This window comes from Lepidothrix coronata, unplaced genomic scaffold (genome assembly GCF_001604755.1).
Source record: "Lepidothrix coronata isolate B3197 unplaced genomic scaffold, Lepidothrix_coronata-1.0 Scaffold12, whole genome shotgun sequence".
Classification (NCBI taxonomy): domain Eukaryota; kingdom Metazoa; phylum Chordata; class Aves; order Passeriformes; family Pipridae; genus Lepidothrix; species Lepidothrix coronata.
The window spans coordinates 3369516-3391194 of NW_016690192.1; the positions used below are offsets into that span (position 1 = coordinate 3369516).

Consider the following 21679-nt stretch of genomic DNA (forward strand, 5'->3'; position numbering starts at 1 on the left):
GATCACTAACACAGGCAGCACAAGGGAAAAAAAAAAAAAAAAGGAGGGAGAGGAGAAAGAGGCATGGAAAGGAGGAGAAAATGTGGAGCGGCATAAATCAGGCGCAAGGGGGGAGCCGGGGAGCACGTGCTGCGTTCCAAGCGCACAGGCAGCGCACGCGGCCGGTTCCTGCCTGGCAGGGTGAGCATGGGGAAGCAACTGGCCTCATGCCCCAGGGAAAGGGGCTCCCAACCCCTCCTGGTGCTAATTCGGTGTGAGGTATTGGCTCTGCTACCCAGCACACCATCGTTCCCATGTTAAAATCTCTTTGGGAAAGAAAAAGCCTCTGCTGGCACTGGTGCAAAAGATATCCAATGGCAAAAATTATGGGGATCCGTCTTTTTGCATCCTTCTTCCCACCCTCGGGTCAGGGTGGGGACAGCAGGTATGACAATTCCTGCTAAATTCCCCTCAAAGGAAGACAGCAAAATGGAAATTCCCAAAGCTGCCTTCTTCCCACCAGCCTGCTCCAAATGCATAATAAAGAGAGGTGCAAGGGTCTCAAGGGTCTGTGCAAACACAGCCCCACTTTGCTGTGGGGCTGAGACCACCATGCTGAGGGGCTGCTGGCACTGCTGTCCAGCTCCAGTCCTGCCCTCTGACCTCACCCCCATGCCGGCACCCCTACACCTTGCCAACTGGCTGGCAAGAGAAACTTAATTAGCCATGTCCGTCAACCCCAAACATCTGTAACAAGCAATATTTACAACCAGAAATAAAGAGGAGTGACCTTCGCGGTGTTGAAAGACAGTTGGGTTCTTGTATTACAACGGCGGGGACAGGCAAAATTCATTATCTCTAATAGCCGTCCTTATAACCAGATTAAACACAAAGGCAGCAATTCCATATTCCCTGACCTGCCACCGTCCCCATCCGGGGCAGAGGGGAACTTCCCTCTGCCACAGCACTGCACATTCAGCTGATGTTTATGCATGCGGTCATCTCCATCCCTCCTACCCGGGAAGGACAATACTCTGGCTCGTCCCACCCCAAGGGCTGAGACACCCAGCTGGAGTCACACTCCTCCTGGTCCTTCTCCAGGCAGCTCTGGGGAGATGCTCAGCTCCTCTCTGAACATCCTGGGGGTAGCAGGGTTAAGCTCCCTGCTACACCAAGGATGCTGTGCTGGCACTCGGAGCCAGTGCTGGAGACGTTTGCTCACAGGATGCAAAGGAAAGGCACCCAGTTTCCAGCACACAACCAAACAGAGCCCAATGCTCCAGAAATAACCATCATCACATCCCCATGCATAGACATTCCTGAGTATGAGGGTTTTTGTCCTGAAGACACAGCCAAGGCTTTCCCCTCTGGCTGTGAGATACTCACAGTGAGATTGGCAGTGCCAATCACCAGCCGGGGAGCGAGAGCCTGTTATTTTCATCAGAGGATGTTCTCTGTGGAGACCTTCAGCTTCCAGCCAAGAGAAACAAGCCACTGGAGAGAACCTGAGCCTCCTAATGGCTTTTCCTTCACTAGCCCTGGCTCCAGCAGCAGTGTGAGGGCAGCTCCTTCTCCAGAAGATGAGCACCAGTGGGGCCAGCTGATTTCTCCAGTGTTCAGCAGCAACAAGTCAAACTGCTTGGAAAACACTTAAGGTGGGGGAGAAGCTTCAAATGGACCACGCGGACGATGCATCACACTGGAGCAACGGTAAAAGTTAAAATTAATTAGCTGGCAGGATGACAAAGAAGCCATTGTGCAGCACGGTGGAGCAATCCAAGTACAAAGGCTTTATATAAGTCATGTTGAAAACTCCTTGATGACTGCAGGTAAGGACAGACAAGCTGTCAGGACGTGCCACGACACCCTGAAGGGCTCTAGGACAAGCAAGTACATCTGCTTTTAACGATGAAACGAGCCCTGGGATCCTCAGCCTGAAGTTTCTCTCCAGTGGAGACTGACAAAGGTGTGAAGCACTTGGGTGTTACTGTCACTGCGATGCCCAGGATAAAACAAAACTATCTGGTTTGGGGTTTCCATGGGGGCTTGAGCTGGGCTGAAGGTACCCATGTGCAACACAGAGCAGTTGCTTGCTTGTGAGTGCCCACCTTCATCCCCAGCCATATCCCACAGAGCACACCCCCACCAAAAGCCCCCCTGATGAGACCAAGTGTTTCAAAGTGTGGCTCTCCCTGCTCCGAACCAACACCGACAGGGTGTGCTCTGGAGGAGGACCTACCTCCTTGTTCAACATTTTGCAGAGAAACACCCCAAAAGCCAAAGGATTTCCAGCACCAACAGGCAGAGCCAGGTTCTGCTCCTCAGGGATCTCCTCCTCCCACTCTGGGAGAGTGGGCACTCTCCCAGAGCCACAGGGACACAGGAGCACAGCTGAAGCTGCAATGGAGAGTTACCCCAAGCTGCTACCAGCCATGACCCCCCCCACACCATCCCACAGGCAGATGGGCAGGGGGAGGCTGGGTGTGATTTACACCCCACCAGCTGCACAGCTCTCCAGCAGAAAGGAGCTAAGGGGGAAAGAAGCACCTCTCCCTCCTCCTTGCTGCACACATCACTCCCGGGCAGGGGGACGTGGAGGCTCAAGCAGCTCCTGCACCACAGGCTGCCCTTAATCCAATAGGACTCCCTCCAAATATAGGAATGAGCACCTAGTGAGTGCCAGAAGAGCAGGAGGGCAAGGAGGATGCTCTGCTGGACTTTGGCAGGGAGGGGAGCCCAGCGTGACACAGCACCCTTATCTGCTCACCCCAAACCAGGGCGCTTCAAGGAAGCGCCCTGCCCCCTTCCTCAGCCTGCCCTGCCTTTCACTTTAAAAAAAGAGGCAAAAAACACAACCTGAAACAACCAGGCTCCCAACTGCTCCCCAGCCCAGAGGCTGAGCTGCAAAGCACTGCTTGAGGCAGGAAGCAGCTCCCCACCTGTCTGGGGACAAAGCTGAGCACTGCCAGCTGCCCATGGGCTTACACAGGGCCATTTCCCATCTGACATTTGCCAGAAATAAAAAAGCCAAGTCAAGGCTTGGGACACCCTCACAGCAAGGCTGTTTCGGAAGAAAGGGGATGCCAGCTTGCCACTTGCCTTGGTGGGCACCAGTTGGTGCTGGACCAGGTGCCCTGGGTGTGATGGGAGCTGCACAGGTGAGAGCTGGGGCTGGAGGCAGGCACAGAAGAAAATCCAGGTAGGAGGGACTGCCTGCGGACTGTTGTGCCTGCTGGGAATACCATGGGATGCCAGCATCTCAGCTGTGTCGGGCAGGTTGTGCTCACCAGCAAGTTAGAGTCACTGCAGTGCATCCCCTGCTTTGGTTTGTAGCCAAAAAATTCCAATTATAGGTGCTAGCTCAGCCCTGTGAGATTGTAAAAAACCAGCCCAAATCCAGGGAAAATAGAAAGGAAACTCCCCCACCTCAGACCCTGTTTGAGGCAGGCAGGAGGGGAGGCGGGAGCTCATTTTCACTACAGAAAGCCGCCGCACCCCAGGAGGAGAGGCACCAGATCAAATGTTCAAGGGTTGATGCAGAAACATTAAGGAAAAAAAATTAAAAAGAAAATGTTAGCTTAAGACACAGCCAGAGGTCTTCCTTTGGACTTTATCTTAAGGCAGCAGGCTGCAGCCTCACACACGGACAGACGGATGGACCCCACAGCCTCCCACCCGGCCCGGGGAATGCAGAGGTGGAAACCACCTTGTTAAAAAACACTAGTTGTGGTGGCACTGGCTGTGAAGGGGGAAAAATAAAAGCATGCTCTGTCCCATCACCCCAAATACAGTCACATGCACCTCTATATACATATGTATATCCTAATTCTGCATATTGTGCAGATATAATTGCATACATATACACACACTTTTTTTCTCTCCTTAATTCTGATATTAACAGCTACCATGCATGCAGCATTACACTGGTGCAAGAGAGTGTTTCTCCTATTATCCAAAAAGAGATACAAATTAAATGTACAAATCTAAGACAAAAGAAAAGCTGGCTTTACCACATGGAGCTGTGCCCTATCCATTTCCAAACCTTACTCAAGCCCCTCAAGTGCCCCTCTCACCCTGGCCAGCACAGCAGATCGGTGACACTGCTATGGGGATAGGAGAAGGGATGTGGCAGTGGGAGGGTGGGCAGCTGGGTGGTCCCACGACCCACGGGAAGTGGCACCCACAAGCAGCCACCCCATATTTTGGAAATCCCCCCCTTGACTGCACAGCTGTAGCTTTGAACTCAGCTCCTGGCACCTGTGTGACCATGAGCAGGAGTTTCGAGAGAAGAAAAAACCTAAACCCCAAACCGAGCCGGAGGTGAGGTATTTATTTACTTCCAAAGAGACATTTTCGCTCCCTGCCAGCCTGGAGGAAAGCACTGCCCTGCCGAGACCCCAGGCCTGGGGTGACCCCCCAGGTATCTGCAGGGTGAGGACTCGGAAGGAAAAGATGATGGGAAATAAGGGGGAAAGTGCTCAGGGCTGAGTAGAAGCTTCAGTGGGACTCAGCAAGCCTCCCCGACCCATGAGTAGGATGCTGGTAAGGTGGGCATGTGATGCTTATGAGGATACAGCCCGCTCCGTGGTTCTCGTGTGCAGGGCAGGCCAGATCCCCAGCATGAGCCGGGCTGGACATGAGCTGCTCCGGGTGCTGCACCGCTCTCCCTCTGTTCATAAGGAAAACCAGGAGAAAACGTGGCTGCAGCAGCTCCCCCCTAAAGCATCCCCCCACCAGCGAGAGCTTTGCACAGCCGGGTGCCATTTCGGTGGTGCCAGCTCTGCCATGGGGGCGTGAGCGGTGAGAGAGGAGGAACAGCCAGAGCCCCCCACCCGCTCCCCGGACCAGCTCTGGCAGCTGTTTCCAATAGAACCAGGGACAGCTTTACAAGAGAAAAATAGGGAACAAAAGGTAGGAGAAAATCCAAGTTTCCAAGGTAAGGAAGGAAATGATCAGGAGAACAGGAAAGTCTCACTTGTACCCAACACACGGCGTCCTGACCTAACACCTCCCCGCTGCCCGCTGCTGCTGGACAGGAGCACCTCCCCCCCGTGCCGGCCAACCTCCCAGGCCAACCTCCCAGGCACGGCACAGCTTGGCACGGCAGACCCTCGTCCTCTTTGTTCCTCCGAATAGACCCCAGAACACCGGGGAGGGCAGGGCTGTGAGCTTTGTGCTCTCCCGGAGCCCAGCAGCTGCCGGAGGCGGCCGCCCCCCCCGCAGCCCCCCGCGCCGGCAGCGGGTCCCCTCGCCGGCCTCACCGCGCTCGCCCACGTGGCCGCCGGGGCAAACAATGGGATGGCGCGGGCTGCTGCGCTCGCCAGCAAGGCCTTCCTCCTCCTCCTCCTCCCGGCTTTGCCTGCCACTGGAAGCTGGCCCCTCTCAAGCACCAGGCGGGGGGGGGGGGGGGGAGGGAATTAAAAAAATAATACAAAAAACGCACAGAAAATAAAAAATACTCAAATCTGCCTCTCTGCTGCAAATGGACTCGTGCAAGGCGAGGACACACTGACACACACACATCCACGGAGATGGGCGATGGGGTGGCAGAGCAGAACCTCCATGGGCAGCACCCAGACACCCACCCCAGCACCCATCTGTACAGGGAGTCCCCACCCGTGACACAAATCCCCACCTGTCCTCCCATCCGCGGGCAGGATTGAGGAAATCCTTCCTCTCATCTCACTCCCAGCTTTTTTTGGAGAAGCCCCTCCCGGACTGGAGCCGGAGAAACTTTGCATCTTAGCACCATTTGTTGATATAAAATCCATCCCCTGCCTTACTTTTGCAGAGGCACTCAGGGTGGGGTGTGGGGGGGAACGTCTGTTTCCATTTGAAACCGTCAAAATTAGCATTCAGTAATTAAAAATCACACCCTTTCTCTTAATAACCTAACCAGCATGATACAATCAGGTTGTGCCAACTCTTTAATCTAATTGACTAATTACAGATTTTAATTTAGTCAGTTACTGAACAACTGTTGACAATTTGTTTTCATTAGGGACAGAACAGGATAAATATTTAGGCTCCCCAGTCAAAGACTAAGACATAAGCTCTGGGCTCTGACCTCCGGTTTCACAACGGCAGCTTCTCCATCAGCATCACCCATGGAAAGGTGCTGCTCTGAAATGCCCTGGTCCTGCCAGTGGACAGCAGGAAGTGGCAGAGGAGGCTGGTCTGTTGTGACAGCCAAAATTGTGTAAAATATAAAATTAAGCTAATCCAGCTTTGCATGGTACTCCAGCAAGAGCAGGGTTTAAGGGACAGCCAGGCTCACTGGTACCCTAAACTGGGAGGGAAGCCTGAGCCCAGCCATACCAGGAGATGGAATATCTGGATTTATTTATTTTTGTTGTAATTTTTTTTTTAAAGTGATGTGGAGTTTTGCAGCTGTTCCTGGCAGCCTGCCACTCCTGAAGGAAACTCCTCTCCTCTGGTTACCTACCAGGGAGCCCTGTCTCTGCAGAGCAGAGCTGGATGGAGCCCAGACAGAGCTGGAAACAGGACAGACCTGTGTGTGCTGCTGGCTGAGCCACGTGCCCAAGGCTCAGGCAATGCCTCTGGGGGCTCATGGGGACCACATAAAGCTGTTCCCAACCCCTGTCCCTGCATTGTGCCAAACCTGCCCCAAAAACATCTGCTCTCCTAGGCAACATGTTTTCACTACACTGGCTGCACACCGCAGAAGGAGCTCTCATGGACCACCACCACCACAGATGTACTCGTGGATCCCAACACTAACACTTGCTGGTCCCACTCCACACAGCCATGGGTGCCTCGAGCCAGGGTCTCACAGCCTTCACTGGTCCTGAAGCAAAAAGAGAACCTCACAAGGGAGGTCCACCAAACCCCTCATCCATGAAGAGCATCTCCTCCCACACAGCCATCTCACCTGCCAAGGTATCACACCATGAGATGGCCACACAGACCCTGGAGAGCAGAAGCTGATGTGACAATAAAGTGCTGCCACATAAACACCGTATTTTGGGCAAACACCAAGCTGGGCACACAGAGTTTGCCCACCGTCGGCCAAGTGTAGATACAATGCTCTACCAACCTCAGGCAAGACTCACATTGGGATATTTTTAACCACAACCACCACATGAAAGCTCCCTGGCAGCCCAGGTACACCCAGGCAGTGATGCTGGGACAGGGTGCCCATCCCACAGCCGGCTGAGGTGTGATGGGCAGATCCAGCAGAAAAGGACCATCTCCCATGCTCCCAAAGCGTGGCTGGAAGGGCACCTACATCAGGGGAAACAACTGGGCTTGGGGTTCAAACTCTAGTGCCTGGGGGACATCCCCCCAGTCTGTACTGCCAGCAGGCCAAAACCCTTCCAAATCCCTTGGGTTTTATCTCATTCCCCACTGAGTAGTTTTGCACGCTAATACCAGCAAGCCTGGATACTCCATCCATCCATCCATCTCCAAGCGGTTCAGAAACCTCTCACTGAGATCTCAATCCAAGGAGAACTGTTTCAGATGGGGGAAAAAGGGAGGAGCCCTGGTTGTGCTCAACCAGGATGGGAGGACATGAGCCCCACACACATCATCTTTTCCCATATCAACCACCACCTTTCCAGCAGCATCTGCCCCCACTACTGCAGAGTATCCTTCCAGACCTGAGTTAGAAAGAACTGCAGCAGCTTTCCAAAGTTAAAAACAAAAATAAATAAATCAATGCTTCGCATTAATGGCAAGTTGAAGCCACAGCTCCGCAGATCTTGTGCTGCAAAGTAAACAGCATTTCAAATGCTCCCAAGTGCAGGTTCTTCTCAGGAGAAAACTGGGGGGAACAGAGGAAGGGAAAGATGAAGTCAAGGTCTTTGTCAGCCAAAGCCTACCCTGATTTTTCTCTCCTGCATGTTGACACTCTGAGCTGGCCGTGCAGGCAGAGCAATACCACAAAAAGTATATAGCAACAGTCAACTAGATTTAAGTTCATTTTCTGTAGCTCGAGGCCAAAATCGACTGAAGTGGTTCTGGTGATCAAGTTTTCTGCAATTCCCCTTTCTATGTATTAGCTCTTTGACAGAAATTCACTGCGGTATTTAAACTGGCAGTCATCACCGCTAACTCAAATTGTATTGGCTTTCACGGTGTTGAAATGCTCAACTGCGACCAGCCATCGGCCAATTCCCAGATAAGGCGGCGGCTGAAATCCCCTGTCATGCCGAGCGATCCTGTTGCAAGCTCGCCGGCTCCGGGAGCGTGCCATAACGCTGGCATGCTCTCCATGGGGCTTTGCCCAGTGGAGGAGCCTAAATCAATGGCTACAGGTTGAGTTTTAGGAGCTGATGGGTGTTTGTGGTGCTGTTAACTTGGATCAACTCTTTTGATAGAGGTGGGGCAGGCTGACTAACAACCCTCCAATCAACACAACTCAATAGTTGTGTTAACAGACACACAATCCTGCCAGACATGGAAGGATAGACAATCACAGGATTCCTCCTGCCCGTGCCAGGTGAATCCCTGCTCCCATCACTCTTCCCCCAACAAGCACCTTTCCACCAACTTCCAGCAGGCTTTTGTCCCAGCTTGGGAGAAAAACCTCAGGGGAAACGTAAAAAGCAATATTTCTAAGAGATCACAAGAGCCCACGCCTTTCAAAGGTCCTCTCAAAAAAAGAGTGGTGGGATTTCTCCTTACTTTATTTTCTTGCTAAAGATTTAAATATTCAAAACTAGAGGGGGAAATTAGCAATTTGTCCTGCTGCTCCTAATAGTTTTCATAGGGTTGTGCTGGAAGATGAAGTGGAAATGATGCAGCACGCAAATCCCATCATTAGCACCCTGCTAACGAGGCCTGCCGATGCATCTCCCAGGCAAGCACCCCTACACAGTGCTGGCTCTGGGACGGTGACATACCAAGACCCAACTGGCTCCCAGAGCATCCCCTCCTTCTGTCCTTAAGAGCACCATGGTAAATACACCATCTTTGCGTACATAGAACACCGTATTTTGTGCGAACACCAAGCTGGGCACACAGAGTTTGCCCATCCTTGGCCAAGCGTAGATACAACGCTCCACCAATCTGCAGCAAGACTTATATTGGGATATTTTTAAACACAACTACCACGTGAAGTGATTCATGACTTGCTGATCCAGCTCCATTTGGGGCTCATATCCCATTTCAGCTGCCATGCACCACTGATGGGTCGCTGGGTTTGGTGCTTGATAAAGACCAGCATTCCAGCCCCAGCAACCATCGGCAAGGCTGGCCACTATGCTCACCGGGACCAGCAGCCTGCCCTGGAAGCAGAAGGGAAACAAGGTTCTATTCACGCTCCCATGGTTATCGTTTGGTTCTTTGGTCAATATTTAAGTTTTGGCCAGGTAGGTCCCTCGCCCTGTAAAGTACACGCTGTGCCGGGAAAACACCGCTCCTCAGAGAGGGACTGTGCCATGAGCATCCGCCACCGGCCACGCCAGGGAGAAACACAATCCCCGCCCTGTGGTCAAAACGTGCCTTGGGAAACCAACCCAGTGCCACCAAGCCAAGGCACAGGAGAGTGAAAATCTTCTTAGAAGTCTTTGCCGTAAAGCCCAAAAGGTAAAGCACTTGGGACTGTTACAAAACTGCATTACACCGAGAATTAAAAACAATCAGGATTGTGTCTATTTACTGTAAGCTTAAAGCAACGTGTATTAAAGAAGTTTATGCGAATCATCTAATGCACTCAGGCCTATTGTTAGAATTATTACCAAGCTAAAAAAAGATTAATTTCTCTAAATACACTAAATCCTCAGACATGATGAGGAGGCTGCTGTGAATGGAGCATTACCATGACTTGCTTGCTAATGTCATCTTCACCTGTGGCTTTGCTGCCCAAAGATCTACCTTTGCTTTGCTCCTGATGAGCCCGCAGTCCCATCCAGGCTCCCCAAACCCCCACAATTTGGCCCAAAACACCTAGAAAGAGAGCAGCTACTGACACAGAGCAAAGCACTGCTAGATCTGCTGCCGGTTGTCAGCTCTGACCCTCAGTTCAGAAGTTCACCATCTTAATCCGACCCAGTAAAAACAAGCAATGCAGAGAATGGTCATGGGGAGGGACGGACAGACGGACAAACCCCACCTAGCAAAGACCCAGACCCACGTCCCCCATGACCCAGCAGGATGGGCAGAGAAGAAAGGCACCTCAGCAGCCAGCCAAGGCCCTCCAGCAGCCTGGTACTGCCTGCCCCAGGGCAACCAGGGCACCAGCCCGCAGGAATGCTGTGGAGGTCCCCGAGACACTCGCCTGGTGCTGCTCGCCAGCAAACTCTCACACATCCCAACCCAGGCATGTTGAGGCAACGAGAAACTTGGGAAGGGAGGAAAAATGGTTTCCATACCATAGTCTCCCTGGAGCAGACAAAACCAGCTCCTGCTACAAGGTTTAAACTCACTTGACTGGGGTCCAAGCCCACAGCCAGGTGACTAATCCTTTGATGCACATTCTTCCCGACGCTGCAGATGTGGGCGATGTGTGCAGGACGGGAGTAGGCAGCCCACCCATCGCCCCCTGGAGCAGACATGCCATGCACTCTTGCCAAGGAGTGTCTTTCTGGGAGACACCTCAGTTCCAGCATCCCACCCCAGAAGCATCATCCATCCCTGGTTCAGGCTATCACCTCTGCAGAGAACAACCCAAACCACAGAGAGCCAGCATGCACAACAATCAACCAAGGGGGTCTGCAACCCCACCTACAACCAAGCCAACACCTCTACCTTGCTGGGATCAAAGGAGGACTCAGACAACCAAGGAAGCCCCTAGCCTTGCCAAAGGCAGGGAGATATTAACTGGGGCATTCAACAGCAGTCTGGGGAATTCCCCTGCTCCTCCCCACCAAAATCCAACCCCCGCCCACCCGGTGAGGTGACCTCAGCATGAAACATCTCACCATTGAGGTGTCCTCAGCATGAATTCCACCATCGACCCCCTATAGGGGGGTCCATTGCTAGGCAAAACTTCTTAATTCTACCACTACCCAAATGCCTTTAAGTGCTTAAGATAAGTATCTGAGCTCATTTACATAACTGCAACATTATGAAATACTGTTCAGTCAAATCAGAGCACTGCTGGTTAAAAAACCCCATGGTTTTTGCCAGTCAGTTAGGTTAGGTTGGCTCTCCGTGCGCCGGAGCTCCCCAACGCCATAATTACCGTGAGGATTAGAAACTTGTTACTCACGTAGTCATGAAAGGCTTTGGCTTCACTCGAATGTTCACAAGTGTCTCGCCTTTCGGGAGCTGCGCAGTACAGGTCCCAAAACACACTGCGTGGTGGAGAGAGCCAGGAGAGGAGCAGTTACTCATCAGAGACTGGGCACCCGGGTGGGGGGGTCAGAAGAGGTGAGCGGCTTCCCACCCCAAGGGACCCACGGCTGGGATGGGACCTCAGCCGGACCCAGCTGTGCATCTGAGTTCCACACTGCTCAGACCTGACCGTCAGCAAGTGGGATGATGGGTGTTCTAAGAGGCAAAAGCAGCCCGTAAGAGGTAACACCTTGAAGGGGTAACTCCTCGATGGGCTAACTCCCGTGGGACTTCAGGGACTTCTCCCACGCTCTCAGCAGTGCTGCCGCCCAGCTCTGCTCCCCCGGGCGCCCCAGTGGCACCGGCACAGCGCGGTCCCTGCGGCTGGCCCGGCAGCTCTCCGGCGGGAGCCCTGCCCTCCGCTCCCGCGGGGCCGGGGGTGGCTCCGCCGCGCCTCGACGCCCCGCGGGGAGCGGGAGCCGGGGCGGTTCGGGGCTCGCCGAGCCGCCGCTGTGCTGCTGACTCACGCCATCGCCGGGGCTGCACCCCGCGGGGCCCCGCGCCCCCGGCGGGCAGCCCCCCACCCCCGCGGGGCGCTCCCACCCGCGACGGGGCACCCGCACCGGCCCCCCCGCACTTACCACCACCAGGAGTGCAGGAAGCCGGGGGGCTCCCCCAGCGTGATGTTCTTCTCCCACCGGATCTGCGGGAGAGAGGAAGGCGGGGGGGGGGAAAGGTGGGTGGGTGGGTTGAGGGGGGCGGTGTGGGTGGGGGGTGGTCGCGGGTGGGCGTGGGCCCCCCACGCGCGGCGACCCCCCGGCGCCGCCGCCGCCCCGCGCAAGATGGAGGGCGGGCGTGCGGCGGCGCACAAAGGGCGCGGGGGGCGGCGGGGCTCACCTCGGACAGGAAGGTCTGCGCAGACTTCTGGGCGCCGACGTGCAGCAGGTACTCGTAGACGTACAGCGCCAGCCTGCAACAGCCGAGCGGCGGGTCGGGGGAGGAGGAGGAGGCGCCCCGCTCCCGCCCCGCACAAAGCCACCCCGCCGCCGCCCCGCTCCCCCCGCCGCCACCACCGCCGCGCTTACTTCTCCCGCGCCTGCCCGTCCGAGGGCACCGCCGAGCCCTTCCCTTTGGCGAACATGGTCCGCGCCGAGCAGGATAGGGGCGGCCGCCGCGAGCCGCCGCCGCTGCTGCTGCTGCCGCCGCCGCCGGAGCCGCTGCGCCCGCCGCCGAGGGAGCGCCGGGGGCTGTCAGAGCGCCGGCCGCCGCCGCGCCCCCATCGCCCCGCGCCCGCCGCCGCTCGCTGCGCCCAACGCGCCGCTGGCCGCGCACCCGAACGTGGCCGCACCGGGCGCCGCCCCCGCCGCCGACGGGCGCTCGCGCCCGCCAATCGCCGCCCGGCCGGGGCGGGGCCGCGCCGCGACACGCCCCGCTCCGGAGGCGGTGGGCGGCCTCCCGCGGCGGGGAGGGCGGGCGGTGCCGCGGTCCTAAAGTCCTCCTGGCTCGGCCCGCGGGCGGCACCGCTGCCCCAGCGCGGAGCGGCGCCGGGGCGCTTTAAGGCGGCGGGACGCGGCGCGCAGCGCGTGCTGATTGGTTGGGCGCCGCGGAGACCTCGGAAGGGGGGACTTGAAACCGCCCGTCGGGGGGTGAGGGGGGGAAGCGCCGGTGCGGCCGGGCGGGCGCTGCCGCTCCGCGGCGCCGGGCGGGACCCGCCGGGGCCGGGCGGGCCCGACCCGCCGGGAGGGGGCCGAGGGCTGGGCACGTCGCCTCGTCCCCCTCCGGCCCGGCCCCGGCGGGTCCCGCCCGGCGCCGCGCACCCCCAACCTCGCGCTGCGGGCGGTCACCTCGGGGCAGGCGCGCCCGGAGCCCTGAGCGGAGCCTCGGCTGCCAGGTCCGGTCACGGCTCCTGTCTGCTTCGCTGCCCTTAAAAGCCACCCCCTCGGGGCTAGGTGGTGCCCTGATTTGGGCGGGGGTTCCGCAGGGTGGGCTGTGGGGAGCCCTTCTGCCTCTGGCCGGGGGCTTGGCAAAGCCACGCTGTTGTCCTGAGGTACCCCCAGTTTAGGAGTCAGAGCTTGGCGCCCCTCGCCCCACCAACATGTTTCTCCAGGAGCCCACCGAACCAACCGGTCTCGGGTGGCAGTGCCCACGGGAACAGATGTTGGAGCAGCACAAAAATAAAGGCTGCAAACATCTCTTTTCCCCCTGCCCCGGCCTCACCTCCGCCTCCAAAACGACTGCTGAATAAAATCCAGCAGGGACGGTGGCTGCGTGCTGGGTAGGGGTTGTGTGATGAACTACCCACTGCTAAAATCATGAGTTTACACTCAAAACATCGGAGATCTTGAGTCTGAGCAGGTCCGTGTACTCCCTGCAAGGCTTGGGGCGGCGGCATGGGGAGCCGTGGGGCGTGGGAGTGACTCCTGCGGTGGCGGCAGCGCTGTGGCGCCCGTGGGAATGTTCACGGCCACTGGGACCTGCCTGAGCAGGGCCAAACTCGCTCCACAGCCAGGTTTAAATTGAACGAAGGGTAAAAAACCAGTCTTGCAATGCGGTAGGTCGAAAGGGATCAGAACTTCCAGGCGTCCAAGATCCTCTCAGTGGAAAGGGAGAACCTGGGGCTTCACATGGGTTCTGGTTTGCAGGGTGGGGGTTGATGACAAAGCAGGAGCGTTCTGTTCCATGCACGGACCAGAGGGACAGGCCAGACAAACCCCAGACTTTGTGTCTCTCAAGCCTTCTCATCCCTCTGCTCCTCTGCTGCTCTGATGGGTTCAAAAATAACCAGGAGCGTCCCATGGGATTGAGGCTATGGGATAAATCTGACCCTCCAACAGCACGTGAGAGGTCCACTAAATATCCCTGGTTAAAAATAATACCCTGATATCCTGTACCTCTTGCATGGAGGTGGAAAGCACTAATGCCACTGGAACGATGGGCACCGTGCCCTTGGCAGAAAAAGGCTCTCTGTGCCCAGAATATTGCCCTGCCCTGTTCCTGTTCATTGGGAACTTGTTTTCTTCTAACTCATTGATGTTCTGGGATAGGTGAGTAGACAAAACTCAGCCACTACCTTGGGATAGTTTGGGACATGAAGCAGCGGGAGACGGGATCCCTGCCTTCAACAGTCTGATTGCAGGTCTCCAGCCAGAAGGGGAGGATGTCTCCAAGATGTTCAGAGAGAGCAGCCCAGGGTATGGGAAGCCACCTTGGTTCTCCCTCCTTTCCCGTGGTCCAGTAATAGTTCTTGGCTGCTGCTAAAGGAAATGGCCAAGAGAAGTTGATGAAAAACTTCCCTTAGTGGCACAAAAAGAAAGTATCAATATTACCATCCCAGGGTGCCAGAGCCTGACCTGCCAGCTGCCAAATGTTGGCATGGCAAGGGCAGAAACTCCTGGCCCGTGTGAATTCACCGGGTACCAGCCCTGCCTTCGCATCTTCCACGACCTGATGATTAGAGCAAATTATGAGCCGGTGCTTTGGACCAACTTAGCTAAAGATCAGAAGGGAGACTAATTTCATATCATCACCACCACAGAACGCAATTAAATGGCTCTGCAAAGTTTTAACGCAAGTTATGACAGGAAATTTAGGAAAAAAATAAATCCCCACACCCAAAGCCAGCAGCTCAGTCTAGCCGAGTCGCAGGAGGATGTACCAAGGCTACTGAGCACTCCCAAGGCTTGGAGGGCAATTTGTGATCTACCTTACTTGGCCAGACTTTCTCTTCGTCAGGAATTTTTCCTGGGTTGCACCAATTAAGGCACCAGAAGTCATTAAAAACCCCAAACCAAATGCCCAGCTGGTTGTTTTAACCACCCACCTGTGGATTTCTCCCAGCTGCCAGGGTGTCTCCCATGCCAGGGCCACATTGCACAGCACCCACCCGCAGCCAGGTACCCAACAGACCCCGCTCCACTGAGCCTGAAGGCAGGAGAAGGTGCCAGGTGCCAGGGGAAAAAGGCAGCATCCCCTGGGCACAGCGAGGGGAAGGCTTAAATTCACTGTGTGCTGCCAGCGGCTCCACTGGGACTGCTGTGGGATCCCCGTGGGCAGGCTCCCACTGGGCAGGGATGTGCAGCAGGAAGGACAGGTTTGGGAGGGAGTAGCTGTGGGAAGAGTGGCCTCTCCACGTTGCATATTAATGCTCTGTGAGCTTTAATTGCGGTGGGACCTATCGTGCAGAGCCATTAGCATGCAATGCAGAGGAACACGTATTTTTGGGATGCCTGCCTGGCTCACAGACTCTCAGCCGTGGGGAGGGGGTGGGCTGTGGGATGCAGGGAGAGGTGTCTCGTTCCCCCCCCCCAGGGATGCCACTGGAGTCACAGCTCCTTCCTCAAGCCCCTGAATCATCCCCGCTGCCATCTGCTGCACCCTCGCTCTTCCCCGCAGATGTCCTTCTTCCTTCCCCAGAAGGAGATGAGAACCGAGGATGAGGTGCCAAACGCGACTTCAAACAGCATCTAATAAAACATGGGATTAATTTCTTCTGACTGGTGCTCAATGGCTCTGATTAAGCAGAGCAGGATTTAATTAGCTTGTTTGGACTGCCTCGATACCCGTGCCAAAGTCTTGGTGGCTGGGTCCCCCAGGCCCTGACCATGAGCTGATGGGGATCTGAAAGACCTTTCCCCTGTGGAGCAGAGCCCACTGCCTGCCCTGCCAGGCTGGCAGCTCCTTCAGGATTCTCTGACTACTCTTTACCACCCAGAATGGGTGCTCCTGGCTGTGCTTAATCCCAGTGATTTAATCCCACACCCCTGGGGAGATGAGGAGGAGCAAGATAGGGGGAGATGAGGAGGAGCAAGATAGGGGGTGATGGGGGACACAGGTTGGTGGCCCCACCAAGGAGACACTTCTGTCTTCCCCAACTGTGTCTCATCCTCTAAACCTCATGCCTCTCGGCATAAACCAAACTCGCCCTGCCACCAAGACCTTGAATTTAAAGTAACCCTGTTCTCTCCCTGATTTACTACCAGTTGCTGGCTCCTCTCCTCTCCCTCCGCCTGTCTCCTTTAACCCATTTCATTATCTATGCTAGCTTAGGCTTGTCTACGTGGGAACATCATGGTGAAGTTATTGCAAAATAGATGGGCTGTGAATGTAAAGCATGGCAGCTATTCCCCAGCAGCTCCCTGCGTGGCAGCTCCAATTCCTCACTAGCAATTCCTGCACCAACCTTAGCTGGGGGCAGGCACTGCAAAGCGCCAAGCAGGAGCACCCATGTGGGACACGGCTCCTGGGCTTTCCCTGGGGAAGGCTAGGACACCATGCTGTACTCCCAGAGCTGGTAGTCCTGGGACTTTAACTCTGTGGATTCCTGTCATTGCAGAGGAGACAAATAGAGGTTGAAGGCTCAAAGGGAGAAAGCACCAGAGATAAAATCCAAGGAGCAGGACTTCCCTGTCTGAGGAGCACAGACAACTTGCAAGCCCCCAAACTTGCACTCCAAGGTGCGATTGGACTTCTGAGGAATGCGGCAAAGGTAAAACCCAGAATGTCAGACCCTGGTCACCCCGTCGCCCTGGAAAAGTGTCACCTCTGCCCACCTCCTGCCATTGCCAGCCACTTTGGGTGAGTCTGGTCCTCCTGGTTCTCACCTCCCTTGCAGCTAGTCCACATCTCCCTGCAAGGAAAATTTCATATTTTGCTATGAAATACCCTCTCCTCAAGCAAACCAGCACACAGGAGCTGTGGTCCTGCACAGTGATAACACCCAGCCTGGCTCCTAGCAATGCTGCTGACATTGCCATGTGGTGTTGTCCATGTCTGACCCTGCTCCTTCCATGTGGCTGAACTCTGTCTGCCACTACATGGCCAAGCAGAGCACTGGCATGAGGTGAGAGTGCTTCAGGGGGTTACATAAAAGTGCTGCCTGTAGGTCTCCCATGGCAGTGGAGTAGCAGGGACTCTCCCAGGAGTCCCAGCATGGCTGTGCATGCTGCAGACCCTACAGACAATAGGATGGTGCCTATCTTGGGGTTTTCTCATCATCCTACAGGCGTGGCTGTTCCCCCTGTCAGCCATTCTCAAACGAAGGGTCGCAGCCTCACCGGGATGGCAGCAGTTGTCAGCTGTCTCTAGAGCCAGACAGAAACCCCACCGCACCACCTAAGTATCTGCAGTTCAACATTAGAGGTTTCCTTACCCCCTGCCCTCAGCAAGGAGGGGTTTACGTGGGAAGCAGGCACCCAGTTGGGATTATGGGATCTAAATCCAGCTCTGCTGGGTGTGGTTTTGAGCCTCCTTGCTCTGCGGGGCAGTGCCTTTGGGTCTTATCTCTCCTGTTTCTTCTCTGGGCTGAGTCCTTTATCTGTCACCTCTTCCATCTGTCTCCGCCTGATATGTGCCGCCAGCAGTGCCCTGGGACAGCCACCCTCGCCAGCGCCCTGCAATGGGCCAGAGCGCCTCTGAAGAGGGTGACCTTGGGTTTTGGAGCAGACCTCCCCTCCTTGCTGCCACTGGCCCCACGGGTGCTCCCACACTGGAGTGGATGGGTGCCAGGTGCACGTGAACTGCAAATCTGCTGTAAGCAAGGTGGCAGTTCGGGTACTTATTTTAGCAGCGTTATTTTAGGCAAAAAGCTGCTGCAGGGTGAGCTGTGGTCCAACTGGCTCTGCTGCCCATGAGGGTTTCCTTCGCGTCTCCCAGGAGCTTTGTGGGAGGAAGAGGGACCTCAGGGCTGGAGGAGAGGCTTCCCAGGCAGCAGCCTGCCATTGGATTCAGCCTCCTCTGGAACATTGTCCTCTGCAACATCCTCTGAGGTTTCAAACCCAGCTCTTGCTGCTTGGAGGCCTTGCCCTGGCTCTGCTCACATTTCCAGCCATGAGTGGCCACCTCACTTCCCGGCAGGCAGCAAGGGGACCTAGCTGGTGCTCATCCATGCTGTTGACTGTAGGATGCTGCACTAAACAGACTCACCCCCAGGCCATGGAACACACACCCTTCCCTGCTCCCTACACTGCACTGAGCACCCCTTCTCGTAACTCAACAACCCCCCCCACCAAACCCGCAACCCAACCCATTTTATCCAGCCCATGTTTTCCTGACTTGCACCTTCACTTTGTGGTATGGAAATGCTGTGACGGGCTCCCCCCACTGACCTTCGGGCAGGGAGCCACTTCCCCCTCCACCCCCCCTCCGGCTTTTACCTTTACTGTTTTAAGCTCGGTCCCTTCCTTCTCCCTCTGAGCACTCACTGCTCGCGTTTAGCCTGCACAACTTGCTGACCCAGCACTCCTGCCCGCTCCTCCATCCGTTTTGCCTCCATCCATAATGCACTTCCATAATCTTCCCTAGGAAGGTCATGCAGAGCAGGTCACGGTGCTGCATCGGGGGCTGTGACTGCACGGGGATCTCTGTACCTGGGTTTCCCTTGCCATCCACCCCAATACTTGGGCCAGACTTCTCCAGGGATGTGGAAACCCCCAAAATACCTAATTAGTGGGCAGCCTGCAGGACAGTGATGTTCCTCTGCGATGGCCCTGCTGTGCGGGCTGGCTCACTGATCCCGGGGAGTTTTGCAGTAAGCCAGGCTCAGTGCTCAGTCTCCCGACAGCCTCCCCGAATCCTGGCCCTGGCTGCTGCCAGATGAGTGGGGAGGGGGCAGGGGGTGGTGACTGCCTGCAACAACAACCCGGGGGAACAACAGCCCAGATGTGAACCACAGCCCAGATGTGTACAACAGCCCAACTCTGCCCGTGCCACAAACTAAGGAATGCTTTGTGCCAAGGCCACTGCCCCAGTGCCTCCCTCTGCTCCCAAATCTCTTCTGGGGGCTNCGAATCCTGGCCCTGGCTGCTGCCAGATGAGTGGGGAGGGGGCAGGGGGTGGTGACTGCCTGCAACAACAACCCGGGGGAACAACAGCCCAGATGGGAACTGTAGCCCAGATGGGAACTGTAGCCCAACTCTGCCCGTGCCACAAACTAAGGAATGCTTTGTGCCAAGGCCACTGCCCCAGTGCCTCCCTCTGCTCCCAAATCTCTTCTGGGGGCTTTGCTGTGCCCACAGTGTACCCATGGCCGCTGCCATCATTGCACCCAGAGAAAAACATAAGAGCCATCACACAAGACCCATCTGGAGCCTCTCTTGTTCCGATCAGCAGAGTCGTGGGCTGCTCACCACAGGACCTCATTAGCTTAATGAATGAATTTCAAAGCTGGGCTTTCAGATGACATTTGGGCATACAGCAGTCTTTTGGAGTGCCAGGCTAGTACACAGTCTCCATGTCTCTGAAAATTCTCATTTTCTGGCTTCTGAGCGAAATAATAACCAAACCAGGAGACTCTCATAAAGGAAATCAGCAAAGACAACTACTTTTATATGTGCGCTTAAGTATTTAGGTCAGTATTTTTAGAATAAATAGCCGTGGGTTGGTTCCTATCTTTTCACTTTCATTTTTCACACTTCAGCTTCATTTTCCCGAATCTGGTTATACTGAAGCAGCAATTGGGTTTTTCAAAGCACTCACACCTACCAGTGCACTGACCTCGCTGCCTCCCACTTCTCCTTCTTCTGGCCTTTCCTTCTCCCCTGAGCTATTACCACAATTAGGGGCTGAACTCGGCCCCTCTGCCATAAAGATTTCCCCAAGAGCTGGTGAGGGAAAGGAGGAATGGGCTATGGTGGGATCAGCTCTGCAAGGAGGTGAGAATCTTTGCTGGTCTGAACTGGGAAGAGGATGCCTGTGTGCATGGCCGTGGCCCATGAAGGATGTGTTTGGCTCCCTGCACGTCCCCAATCCTGCTTCCAATGCCACCCAGTCTCTTGCTCCAAGGAGAGCCCTGGCCATGAGCTGGGCGTTGCACCCTGCAGCTTGCTATTAAAAGCAAACCATCTAGAAGAGTCCTTAGGAGTGAAAGCAGCTTTTAAAGGAAACATTGGCAGCCTCCTTTGGCTGCAACAGCGCCTGCTTTGCTAACGGCCTCCAAAATTAGAAGAGGCTCAGAAACTTAGGATGGATGTTACTGCAGCAGAGTGGGGAGGGGGGATGAGGGGGAGTCTCCAGCCCGCTCAGCCTCATCTGTGCTTCCTCAGGAATCAGGGTGCTGCTCCACAGCCTATTGATACAACCCATTTTTGGAGAGGGAATAGATTGGCATGGGAATAGAGCATGGGGCGCGGTGCCTGGCCAGCATGGAAATCCCGGGCATGCACGTGCTGTTGGAAGAAGCGGCGATCTCTGCTGTACTAAACATGCTCCATGGGAGCGGCTGAAATGTGCCAAAGCCTCTTCATGACTTAGCTCCTAATAAACACGCTGTGGATGGGAAACAAGCCTTCAGCTTCCCCTGGCGTGGGCAAGCAGGGAGCTCACCCTGGCAATGCTCCATCCCTGTGAGCTGTGGGGGCTGGGGGGCACAGGGCACATCTCTGCTGGTCCCTGGGACTGAGTCTGGGCTCCTGCCTACCCTGCATTGCTCCTGGGAGAGTTTATCCAGAAGTAAAGCCTTCCTCCTCCCTGGCTCAACGGCCGCTTCACCTCCAAGAGTTATTCACAGATAAACTCCATAAATTTGGGGGACAGCCATTTTATCACTCCTGGCAGCTCTATGCACTGCCTGCCACAAGGTGAAGCCGCAGGAGCTGGGAAGGGATGGAAAAACCAGCTCTTGGGAGAGCTGGAGCTCCGGGCCGCCCAGCCAGGACTGGCTCTGCTCTGGGGCAACTGGAGCCACGGCCGGCCAGATCCTGCCCCAGCTCCCACTGCCTGCCTAGGGTTTCTGAGGCTTTGTTAGATACAAGGAGGCGCAAGAGCAGAAAACCTCCTCCTCCTCCTCCCTGCCTTGCTTCCATGGATGATTTATTTCGACACGCGACTCCATCCTGTTTTGCTGCATCACTCCAGGCACTTTATTGCCTCTGGCCTGGGCTGGCGACATCCCTGCACTGAGCCCTGGCTTCCTGGGAGCGGAAAGGAGCCTTCAAGCCCCTGTCGACAGGGCTTGGCATGATACCAAAATGCTCCCAAGCTTGTGTGGTTAGTTGGCCTTTCCTGACCTCCTAGAGCAGCTCCCCTTCTCCTGGCCCCTTTCCTGAACTGTTGGTCCATTGCTGCCTGGCAGCTCCCACCTGGGGCCATTTACTACGGTGCCCATTGCCAGGAAGGATGCCTGTGCTTGTCAATGCACTGGGAACATTCTGCTGAAACACCACCTGTAAAACTAAATACATTTTTAAAAATTCCCTCCTTGTTTTTGCCCTGCACTCACAAAGGTGTTTGGGTCTATTCAACAGCTGATGTTAAGCTCTAACAGCCCCATGAGCTCCAGAAGGGATGTGTCCCTTATCCACAGCCAGTGTGTGGGCAGCATGCTGCTACAGACAGGCACTGCTGCCATCCAGGCTGGATACAGACCTGAGCAGGTTGCATTCCTGCCTGGCACACTGTGCCCCAGCCTGCTGCAGGACTGTCCTCCCATCAGGCACCACTGCTGGCAGTTTGGATTCTGAATTTT

The 21679-nt window shown here is 55.6% G+C and overlaps 1 protein-coding gene across 2 annotated transcripts in view; it reads right to left on the minus strand.

The window, feature by feature from the left end:
• Positions 1-12408, minus strand: part of SSBP3 (single stranded DNA binding protein 3) — a 55421-nt gene extending 43013 nt beyond the window's left edge. For both annotated transcript variants that reach the window (XM_017805603.1, XM_017805602.1), the window contains exons 1-4: positions 12306-12408; positions 12118-12190; positions 11862-11923; positions 11156-11240 (exon numbers count right to left, since the gene is read on the minus strand). In XM_017805603.1, the coding sequence (XP_017661092.1) occupies positions 11156-11240; positions 11862-11923; positions 12118-12190; positions 12306-12361 (276 nt within the window). In that variant the 5' untranslated portion in view covers positions 12362-12408. The remainder of the gene's footprint in view (positions 1-11155; positions 11241-11861; positions 11924-12117; positions 12191-12305) is intronic.
• Between the last annotated feature and the right edge of the window lie 9271 nt (positions 12409-21679).